At 36.8% G+C, this 12,214-nt stretch overlaps 1 protein-coding gene across 5 annotated transcripts in view; it reads right to left on the bottom strand.

Moving 5' to 3' along the window:
- Positions 1–1,113: 1,113 nt before the first annotated feature.
- Positions 1,114–12,214, bottom strand: part of camkva (CaM kinase-like vesicle-associated a) — a 32,897-nt gene continuing 21,796 nt past the window's right edge. For all 5 annotated transcript variants that reach the window (XM_046852974.1, XM_046853006.1, XM_046852982.1 and 2 more), the window contains 9 exons: positions 12,078–12,209; positions 11,853–11,927; positions 7,321–7,459; positions 6,875–6,995; positions 6,615–6,690; positions 4,915–5,051; positions 4,066–4,144; positions 3,879–3,966; positions 1,114–3,793 (listed from right to left, as the gene is read on the bottom strand). In XM_046852974.1, coding sequence (XP_046708930.1) covers positions 3,527–3,793; positions 3,879–3,966; positions 4,066–4,144; positions 4,915–5,051; positions 6,615–6,690; positions 6,875–6,995; positions 7,321–7,459; positions 11,853–11,927; positions 12,078–12,209 — 1,114 coding nt within the window. In that variant the 3' untranslated portion in view covers positions 1,114–3,526. The remainder of the gene's footprint in view (positions 3,794–3,878; positions 3,967–4,065; positions 4,145–4,914; positions 5,052–6,614; positions 6,691–6,874; positions 6,996–7,320; positions 7,460–11,852; positions 11,928–12,077; positions 12,210–12,214) is intronic.

Genomic DNA, 12,214 nt, shown 5'->3' with positions numbered 1-12,214 from the left:
CACCTTCTCATTCAAAAAGTTTTCTTTATTTTCATGACTATGAAAATTGTAGAGTCACACTGAAGGCATCAAGGGCTATTTGACCAAGAAGGAGAGTGATGGGGTGCTGCGCCAGATGACCTGGCCTCCACAGTCACCGGACCTGAACCCAATCGAGATGGTTTAGGGGTGAGCTGGACCGCAGAGTGAAGGCAAAAGGGCCAACAAGTGCCAAGCATCTCTCGGGGAACTCCTTCAAGACTGTTGGAAGGCCATTTCAGGTGACTACCTCTTGAAGCTCATCAAGAGAATGCCAAGAGTGTGCAAAGCAGTAATCAAAGCAAAAGGTGGCTACTTTGAAGAACCTAGAATATGACATTTTTCAGTTGTTTCACACTTTTTTGTTATGTATATAATTCCATATATAATTCCACGTGTTAATTCATAGTTTTGATGCCTTCAGTGTGAATCTACAATTTTCATAGTCATGAAAATAAAGAAAACTCTTTGAATGAGAAGGTGTGTCCAAACTTTTGGTCTGTACTGTATATATATATATATATATATATATATATATATATATATATATATATATATATATATATATATTTCTTTTTTCTTTTAACTGCCCAGTGAAGACATAATGAACAAGATTAATCTGCATCCTTATCGTTTTGCCCAAAGCATTTCGCAAAACTAGATGCTACATAGCCAAATTTAAAATGAGCTTTATAGGAAAAGATTTCCCCTACTTAATTTTTTAATTATTTTTGCCCTGATTGAACTCTGGAGTAAAGGAGTAAAGTCCCATCTTTTATTTTGATAGATCCACATAATTTCACATTGGACTAGTACTATTATATAACAGGTACCTGGCTTGGGCTATCATGACACCACTGTTGGGTCCTTGAGAAAGACCCTGACCACCTTAAAGGTTCAGCTGTACCATCTCGATTGTGATTAGCGGATTTAGCTAACATAATGTGCATAAATTATGAAGAAATCTAAAAATTCTAGTGGTTCAACCGAAACCACTGTACCATACATAGGAACTGTTTCCATTTTCCCAATGCTGCATTTGACTGCTCCCCATTTCACTTTCTCTCAAGGTAAAAAATGAACAAAACTAAGTGCTTAGCCTAAGCAATGTCTTTATTAGAGATGCAATTTAACACAAACATTATACTTAAGGGCAAATCTGCTGTTGAAAGTGTGTTATTCACTGCATTGATACATTACCAGAGCATAGACTAAAATATGTTTAAACAGATAAACAAATAAAAAAACTGTCAAATAAAATTAGTTCAAAACTAGTTCAAATGGCCACAACAGTGTGATCAATTTTATGTGACTTAAAAATAAATTAAAGTTTTATTAAATAAATAAAACAAACTCACTGTGGAGTACAACAGCGTTCTAAAACAATGATGTAAATTGCTCAATAATCTGCATGAAAGATGGCATGTGCCCCCCCCACATCACCAGTATGGCAGTTTCACAGTATCACAGCAATAGAAATATTGCTCAGTTTGTACTGCACATTTAACAGAATCCATGAACAACCCCACTCATGGGCTTTTTTTTTTCTTTTTTTTTTTTTTTTAACTAACTACACAATGACTACTGTATTCACCATAATATGCATTTCTTTGGGAAATGCTGTACATATATCTACCACATCAATACAACAAACATACAATTTACATACAACATACAACTGATTCAAATTCAATCAAACCAAGTGAAAACACCAATTATGTAAAAGATGATGTAAGTTGGTTAGTCAGTATTAAAATATTTTCATAGTTAGCAAATAGTCTGCTAAAATGTCCAATTTACCCATTTAGTAAAATGTATTTTTATTTGAACAATAAATAGTATAGGCTTGATTGAATTTGGCATTTCAATCTCATTAAGAAAATATAAAATACATGTCAGGACAACAGTTTATGTGTACAGAATAGATTAATTACAAAACACCAAGATCAATAAGGACACATGCACATTTTTTTAAATAAAGCAATCATCTCTTCCGAGAGACAACTAACTAACTTGAAAGCTTTAACTTTGACATACATTAACATGAAATGGACATAATTTATTAAATGTTTGATAAATGTGTGCTTAAATAATTCTGGACAGATTTAAGTTTTAATAATGCTAAATCAACCAATGACCAAGTATGTTTCTAGCACAGCTGATTTACATTTAGGGACTTTCATTAAACTCAATCAAAAGCAAAGCTCAAAGAGCTGTAAAACCAAAATGCTGACCAAATATCAAATTTCCTAAAGGTGGTGTGTGATAAATATATTCCACAAATGCAGCTTAGCCACTGCAGTGTTATGCCTACAATCTTTTTTTTATTATTTAAATTCAGACAACAATTTTATTTGCCTTTACTTTTGTTTTGTTTTTTGTTTCAGATCACTTTCTTACTTGTTATAAATATTAATATGAAACTGCTGAGTTAATATGAAACTGCCGAGTCACGCTGAGTTTAATGAAAATCTTCATTAAAAATTCGTTATGCAATTGAGATAAAATGATGATTAAATCTTGAGCATGTACTTCATATAAACCATTTCTGCAAGGAGCTTTTGCAGAATATGAACTAAGTGGATTTTCATGAATAACACATTTCTTGTGTAAGTGCTCTTGTGAATGATTTATAACTAAATACATTCGCATTCAGTCTGAAAAATGAGGCCCAGTGAGTGTAAACCACAAAGTCTGAGAACGACATAAACATGAGGTGAACAGAGGAAAATGCATTTGTACAGCAAGAAATAACCCAAAATACTGGAACCTAATTGTGCAGGATTAAGGATTTTTTTTTGTTTACACATGAAAAACATCAAGTCATTAAATGAAAGACATTAACACGTCACTGTTACTCCTGTTATTATTTCTATAGTAGATTTGATTTTGACATAAGGAAAAATACTAAATGTTTGTGTTTTGAGTAAAAGACAGTACCAGGTAATTTATTCTCAAACATAGGCAGGAAAGATATACACCAAGAAGTGCTTACTTTTAGTGAAAAAATAAAACCAAAGGTCAGACAAAATTCTTACATTTATTTAATAGAATTTTTGTTTCTTTATCTATATACTCACTTAATAAAAGGTCATTTATATTATATTTGTCATGTCATGTATGTCATGTCATGCATTTTCTTTGTATTATTTATTCGTTTTTCAATGAATAATTATTAGGCTGCCCTCCCTATTTTACATTCATCTAAATGTGAACAGGAACAAAATGTAATTTAGCTTGTTCTTGTATTTTAATCTACACTGTAGTCTAAGAGTTACACATGAATTAATGTGAACTCATGCTTCATTTGAAATAATATACGTTTGTGGTTTTATGTTACTCTAAACAGCTTGCAGGTACATTTGAACAAGTCAAAAACACACAAACTGAGATGGATATGCAAATGGATTAAGTATGAGTAAATGGCTCTCAACAAGTAATTTCACTTGCCCAGTGATTTTCAATATGTCTTCCTTTCCAAAATAAGTGTGTTTGCCTTGGCGACATGTTAGCCATTCTGCTCTTCTCTGGTCTCGACACTAAGCTGCAAAGGAACAGGGATCTCTCCATTACACCGTGCTGGAGCCTCAACTGCTCTTATTTCCTGGAGCTCAAGGGTGCTGCACTGAGGTTCGGGAGTTGCAGCCATGGCAACCGGTGTGCTGCTCGAAGTCACTGATCCTGCAGATGCTCCGAAAGCTGGACTTGAGGCCCCAGAGTCACTCTGATCTGGAGCACGGAGCCTCTTCATTAAGGTTGTCACACGGACTGCTTTCTGCATTATAGAAGAGAAGACATGCTAAATTGTGAGTGAAATATGAAAAGAATGAGAGCAATCTAAACAAAAACGACTGTTTTACCTTCCATTTTGCTTTAGCAAAGTTCTTTTCAATCTGAGCACAGACACCATCTTTAATATTCTTGTCAGAAGCGGCATTTCCAGATATCCTGAATAATACATTTCCAGAAAGACAAATACATTTCCTCATAAGCATAGAAGATTTCCAAATGACCATAATGCATCAGATATCTAAGGAGGGTTCTCACCACTCATGGCTGATTGCTTCCTGTGCAGTCAGTCTTTGGTCTTGATCCACTTCCATTAAAGATGCAACTAGACTTTTAGCTAGAATGTGGAAACATATTTATTGTATTTATTACTAGCTTAGTTGATTTTTACTATATGACACTTGACTAATGAGCCATGCTGTGCATGTGCAGCCCATGTCTAATTGCCCTGGTTATGTGTCTACTGTGTCTACTATTAGCTGTCCTCAGTGCTAACATCTAACTCGCAGCTGACATATTTACAGCATAAGATGACCCAAGTACTGCAAATTATATAACTTATATTCATACTCATATACATATATGCCAAACAATCACTGATAATTAAGGTAAGAAGCCAAGAAATTATCGAATACCTTCTCTAGGCCTGTAGATGAGATGGTAGACATGTCTGACTAAAATATTTAAGACTAGAACTGAAGCTGCATGTAGGAGCTCTTGCCTTTTAACACTGTCCTCTTTATGGCCAAAAAGCTAATTCTCCTTCCTAATATCCAGTGTAACAGTGAGCCAATAGTTGAATGGAAATGGTAGCTCTGGCTTCAACAGCATCCAATAATGAATGTGAATTGGCCTCTTCCAGCCTGTACCATTGGAAAGCTTCAAACACTCTGGGACAGCCAGAAATGTACATTAACATGACACTGGTATGCAGTTAATAACAAAGAATGCTTCCTTTCACAGAAAGATTTTATTCTGTGCCACAATAGTTTTTTTTATTATAGGAGTACTAGCAGGACAAGGCAAACCCTTTATGCAGGACCAGGCAAAAACCTAGTTTATATTTTTTAGCCTTTCAACTCCAAAATCCATGTTGTTTCCCCTTACCAGAATCTGAGATATCATCCCAGTAGGGTGAGTCAAACTCATAGTCTCCTGTCAGAATTTTCCGAAACATGTTCTTGTCATGACTGTCGTCATCGTCATCCTCCGCCTCGTCATAAAAAGGAGGGTTTCCTGACAGTCTGGTTAACAAAAACATTCTCAATACATTGAATTTAGCACATTTTTATTTATAGTGCCTCGATAAAAAAAAAAAATATTTGGGCAGACTGATAAAACCGATTGGATAAATATACACTTAAGCCTGTCATATGCTTATTTTTGCTCTGCTAGCAGAAATAGTTTCCAAAGACGCCATACTTCTAAAACTGGTGTCCTTTCTTTCTTTTTATCTTCATTTTTTGTAATAAATGTTATACTCCTGAAAAGAATCATTTGTCATGTCTGCTGATAATGTCACTAATACTATTATAAGTAACCGACAGCAAGTAAACACACACATTTAAAGAAATACAGTCCCTCTTGAAACGCTGCTCAACCAATTAAATGACTGTTAATGACTGATAAACTGTTGTATAAAACTCCAATAGATTAGAACAAAAGAATACACAATAGAAAAAAGACTCAACAAAGATGAAAGAGAACATATAAGAGATGTAATAACAAATACTCACAACACATCTTCACAGCGAACTCCTTATATGATGAACAGTGACCGAACAAACAACATGCTCTGAGAACTTCCACTGAGTGTTGTGAATGTCTTCAGAAAACTTGTGATCTCAAAACAGATCTCGTTATATCTTATGAGAATGATTTAGTAACATAAACATGAAATTTAGGAAGTCCTGTACAATCTTCACTTTAGAAAATGTCCAGTTATTAACAGAATTTGGTTGTTACTTATTTTTAAAGCAGTAACAGGACAATGTCGCCAGGTTACGTATGTAACCATGGTTCCTAGAGGCAACAAGATGCTGCGTCAACAACGCTTTGGGAACGCTTCCATGTTGGTCCTGCTCTGAATCACGTGTGTAATCAGTCCAATGGAAAGCGCGGCATCACCAGCGGGGTGACGTCACGAACCAAGAAGCTATAAAAGTACATGGAGTGAAACCGGCACCAGTTTCTGAAAGGGAAGAAAGTGCTGCAGGGATGCTGGCAGTGTGGAATGGAGACGCAGCATCAACAACGCTTTGGGAATGTGAGTCCAATAACGCCAGACTGACCAGTCCCTGCCTAGTGTGGATGGGCACAGCAAGGTCGAAAGTACAGAGGGGCCAAGAGTGGCACTAAGGTCAATGCTATAAAACCTGACAAAGGTCAGTGGGGTGGACCAGCCCGCATCGTTGCAGATGTCATGGAGAGAAAATCTGAGAACAAAGCCTTAGAGGCTGCCACACTCTGAACTCTGACCCCGAAAGGAGTGGGGAGAACAGAGGACTTTCCGTTGGACTGATTACACACATGATTTAGAGCATGGACAACGTGAAAGCATTGTTGATGCACCTCGAGTTCCAGAAGGGAAACTTTGTTGTCATAGATATTCTTTATCCACAATACCTAAGGAAGTGTTTTCCTAGCCCAGAAAAACAATAATTATTGAGCTTATCACACACACGACACAGAGAATTACAAACACAAACAATGGCAGAATGAGCTTATGCACAAAGACCCTTTATATATAAAAAAAAGAACATGTGGGTATTGTTCAGAAACACACAGAGAAAGCGATTCTCACTGACAGGATGTACATGACCACTCCAATGGCCCAGCAGTCCACTGGTCTGCCATATCGCTGTCTGCCAACAACCTCTGGAGCTGAGCAAAACATAAACACATAAGACTTTGATTAGCACCAGTTTCTAGTATTTATGTCTGATAACACAAATTATGTTGTACATAATGTACAATGTGCAGTTAAATTATTATAAAAAATGTTTAAAAACTTGAGATTTTACAGTTTTGTGCAAATTTGTCTAGTAGTCTTCTTGACAGTTTTTACCCAGGTATTCGGGAGTTCCACAGGGCTCTTTAATTAGTCCGTTCTCCAGTTTGGCCAGATGAAAATCGCTTATCACAATTTTCGAGTGCTTCAGACGATTGTAATAGACAAGGTTTTCCAACTAAAAGTAAAAAAGCACAGAAGATTAAGAAGGAGTCATATATTGTTAGGAGAAGAAGAAAAGAAGTCAGAGAACATTAGCAAGAATGTGCACAGCATTTTTTTTAAATCTGCATAGTCCCTGCACATGATGAAAGTATCCAAAACACAAAAGTGAAGTGTCAGGTAGATCCTTATATGTGCTTAAATAATATAGCAGGAACAATACGGAGTTAAATTTAGTGCACTACACCGTACATTCATCCATTTTTCAATCTATCTGAACACCTATCTTGCTGGAGTAATTCCACTTTTAGCCACTTGATGGGAGTAAGGCAGCATGTTACCTTCAGGTTCCTGTGCACAATGCGGAGAGAGTGAAGATAAGCCACAGCCTCAAGCACTTGTCTGATAACATTGCTAGTGTCACGTTCCGAGTAGTAGCCCTGGTCTAAGATCCAGTCAAACACCTCTCTGCCTGTGGCTCTAAAGCAGATAAAGGGAAATTGCAACTTTACAATCATGTTCATACCTCTTTTTTTGTGTCTGCTAGCAAAAAAGTATAAATAAGTCTTCAAAACTTAGCAAAATGGCACTTGTTTAGTATGTTTAGTTTTTTTTTTTTTTTTTTTTGCATAACTATAAAAGGTATGTTCAAACAAGTGCTCCAACAAAGCATTACTTTCATTAAAATAGTGACAAACATTGAAAAAAAATTTTTTTCATTGAACCCTTGACTGGTAAAAAGTTATATTTCACCAGACCTAACCAACAGTGCCAGACAGTATCAGCTGGCTACCTTTCTTGTTTGTGTACACATGCATGCCGAGACACATGATGTAATATTTTATATAAATACTATTGTCATCCGGCTATCATTTTCATTTCTGCTTCTTGCCTCATGCACCTGTCGGAATTCATGTGTATCTTGGTGCTACCTGTGACTATAAGTTTGTTACTATGGTTAGAGCTAAAGGTAACCTTTCATCTCCTTTCATCATCATGGCTGTGGTGAGGGTATTTCATACTTTTTGGAGCAATTCAAAACTCAATGACTTCTAGCTCAAGTTTGGTTACCCTTATTACCCTGCTAATCTAGGCTAAATGTCGATTATTCCTGTGCTGTTTAAAAGTTAGCTATCTATTCTTCAGGTGCACACAATGGGAATCATAATTCCTTAATGGGATCATCTTTAGGCACTTTTCTTTTTAGGCACAATTTTCACATCGCCTGTGGGCTGTTGAACTTTTAGCCAGTGAATATGTAGCACTAGCATTGCTGAGTGGTCCACATTTACCACATGGTGCTTTCCACCACTCAACTTGAAAAAACCAAGCAAACTCGTCTAGATTCCACTAAATGCCACTTTGAGTCTGATTGACTAATGAGCCAATCTGCGCTCATGCAGCCAGTGTCTAATTTCTCTGGAAGGCGAGTTATATGTCCACTATCTTGGCATTGACAAATATAGACAAGCAGTTTCTGTTTTGGCTGTCCTCATGCCAAAATCACACACTTTGCTGTCATATTTTTATCCTGATTCAGAGAACAAGATAACCCTATTGCTGGTTCTGTGCTGCTTGTCATAAACACTCATGTCCAACAATCATTGATATAGGTTTAGGGTAAGAAAACAAGAAAATAGTCTGAATTCCTATCTAGAATTGTAGACAACATGGATTTAGACATGAAATCTTTGCTCCTATACCTGAAACTGCATGCAGCAGAATCTTGGGCTTTTAGCATGGTCTTCATTATAGACAGGAAGCTAATTCCTTCCCTAATTTACACTGTGACAGTGAGTCAACAGTTGAATGGAAGTGTTTAGCTTTGGCTTCAGCAGCATCCAGTAATGAATGTGAACTGGCCTCTTCTAGCCTGCAACCCTTGGCAGGCTTCAAACTCTCTGAGACTAAGATTTAACAGAATGCTGGTGTGCAGCTCATAGCATAGAATGCACATGACACCAGTTAGAAAGATTTTATTCCGTGCCATGGTGTAAAGACTAGAAGAGGTTTAAGGGATTTGAGCTCTGATATACCGTGCACAGGTTGTGTCCCATGTACCTTAGCTAACATGATGGATTGGTCTAGGACACATGCTTGCATCATTTGCATAACTTGCATTGCATCACTGGTGGCTTCACTGGAGAAAGTACTATATTCAGACATCCACTGTCCAAACACAGAATACAGAGACAGTGATGATATCCTGGAAAGGTTTTACAACTTTGGTACATGTAGTAAGTTAGTTAGCCATTGCACTGGAATAATTTCAATCTGCAGCAAATGTTAAAAGTAGAGTTTAGACTGATGCCAAAGTTACTTATTGGCACTTATGGTTCTTCTTGGCAGAGCTTGACCGTACACTGGATCAGGAGAAGTGGCCTAAGAGTTTACTGTACACAATTCCATCTTTACCACTGATTCTGCAGCACAAATTCATGCTTTTGGCCCCAAAGTGTATTGTATGACCTTGGTTTTAACTGCAGCTCCTACTAGTGCTGTAAAAATTTTGGCAGTTTCCTCCCAGAATACACCCATTGTCCCTAATTGACAGAAACATTTGGCATTCTTGGGTAGACCAGTCTCACAGGACCTGGCCATTGTACAACAATTAATTGCAACAATAAAGATGTTGAAACTGTGCTTTGTATGATGCCATGTAAAGATGAATGAGTGACATATTTGCACTAACGCAAGCATTATATATCCTCAACTTTACAACAAAGATGCACAGAAGACTTGGTCTTACAAAATCACTCTAAATAACATATCATGAATATATAGTATATGAAAAACAAATACAAATATTGGATATTGTGCCTACTTATGCAAATTATTCAGCCATACAAACCAGTTGATCATCATGGAAAAGAATATGTAATATTCTAGGGAGCAAAGATTGAACTCTGGAGCAATGGAAGAAGGTCATGTGGTGTGATAAGTCCGGATTTACCCTGTTCCAGAGTAATGGGCACATCTGGGTAAGAAAAGAAGTGGATGAACTGATGCACACATCTTGCCTAGTTCCTACCGTACAAGCCTATTGGGCAGTGCTATGATCTGGAATTGCTGCAGTTGGTCAGGTCTAGGTTCAGCAATATTATGTGCCCAAAGAAAGAGGTCAGCTGAACAGGTTATTCCATCAATGGATTTTTTCTTCCCTGATGGTACAGGCATATTTCAAGATGACAATGCCAGGATTTATCGGGCTCAAATTGTGAAAGAGTGGTTCAGGGAGAATAAGACATATTTTTTTAATATGTCTTAGCCACCACAGAGTCCAGCCCTTAAACCCATTGAGAATCTTTGGGATGTTCTGGGATGACTTTCATTCAGTCATCAATACAAGATCTCAGTGAAAAATTACTACAACTCTGGACGGGAATGAATGTTGTGACATCACAGATGCTTATTGAAACGATGTCATGGCGAATGCGTGCTGTAATCAAAGCTAATGGCAGTCCAACAAAATATTAGTGTGTGAATTTTCTTTTCGACAGGTAATATATCAACAAATCTTTAAAGTGAGTAAATGTACTATTTTAAGAAAAAAATTAGGTAATTTTAAATTTGCTAGCAGCAACATTCATTCATGTCAGATACAGGATTTTAGCTGCTCAACAACCCTTTATCTTCTTTGTCATATTTTTTCAGCAAATGCTGCTTTAAAGCCTGTATATATATTTCAGCATTGATGGTTCCTGTCCAGAAGAGCAAGCTGCCCATTCCACAGGCACTAATGCACCTCCATACCATCAGAGATGCAGGCTTTTGAACTGAGCACTGAAATCAAGCCAGATGGTCCTCCTCCTCTTCAGTCCGGAGGACACGTCCTCCATGATTTCCTTAAAGTTTTTTACATTTCAATTTGTCTGACCACAGAACAGTTTTTCACTTTGCCTCAGTACATTTTAAATGAGCTTTGTCCCAGAGATGATGGCAGCATTTTTGGATCATGTTCACGCATGCCTTCTTCTTTGCATGATAGAGATTTGACCTGCATTTGTGGATGGCACAGTGAACTGTGTTCACAGACACTGATTCCTTGAAGTATTTCTGAGCTCATGCAGTGGTTTCCATTACAGAATCATGCCTGTTTTAAATGCAGTGCCACCTGAGGGCCTGAAAAGCACAAGGGTTCCAATATAGATTTTTACCCATGTTCCTTGAACAGATTTATCCAGATTCTGAGAAGTTTTTTATTAAATTGTGAACTGTAGTTGATGAGATTTTCAGTCTTTTTATTAAGTCTTTGCAATTGTTTGGTAGACAGTTTTTTTTGCAGATTGTTTAACCTCTGCCTATCTTTACTTTTTTACTTTGCCTCTCTAAGATAATATTTTTTCCTAGTCATATTACTGATCTGTCGCCAATTAACCTGCAAAATGTTCCTCCAGCTGTTTCTTTTCAGTAACACTAAAAAGCCAGGCTTTAAATTACCTTATTTTTTCTTCAGATTAACCTTCAGTGTAAACATTTGATGTGTTCTATATTCTGCTGTAAATAAAATGTTTATGGAATTTGCAAATCATTGCATTCTGTTTTTATTTACATTTTATACAGCATCATGATGGGAATTGGGATTGTATGCTAAAGGTATTTATATCAAATATTTCCTCAAATGGTCACATTATAATTTTGTTGAAGGTCTCAGCACACACAACAGCAAACCCTGGCGAGTTTCACAAACAGGTACATACATTACTAAACATAATGACATCCATTGAACATTAACCTACCTTAGATAATACAGAGCTTTTGTTAATAAAATAATAGCAGAACAATACATTAGAAATAAATCAAATTATTATATAACACACACACACACACACACACACACACACACACACACACACACTTCAACGGTACTCACAGTTCCAAGAACAGGAAGTACTCTTTTCTTGTCTCAAAGACATCGACCAGCTGGAGAATGTTATGATGCTTCACCCTGAGAGGATAAGAGAGGACTAGACAGTTTGTGACTGTAAACCAGGAAGCAGAAGAAAAGTTCTACAAATGGCTCAGTATGGCTATTTAAAAAAATAAAGCTGCTCCCAATATAATAAGAACTCTGAAACACTGAACATTAACAGCTTACATTTTCAAGATGAGTATCTCATTCTTCGCAGCCTTTCGCACTTTCCTCCCGTCTTTCTTAAGGAATTTCTTGCAGGTGTACATTTTCTGTGTATTCTTCTCTTTGGCCCGGAAAATCTCACAAAACTCCTCGCTGTT

The sequence above is a fragment of the Silurus meridionalis genome, chromosome 1 (genome assembly GCF_014805685.1).
Source record: "Silurus meridionalis isolate SWU-2019-XX chromosome 1, ASM1480568v1, whole genome shotgun sequence".
NCBI classification, from domain to species: Eukaryota; Metazoa; Chordata; class Actinopteri; order Siluriformes; family Siluridae; genus Silurus; species Silurus meridionalis.
Note: the sequence above shows the minus strand (reverse complement) of the source record. Positions and strands in the feature narration are given on the sequence as shown.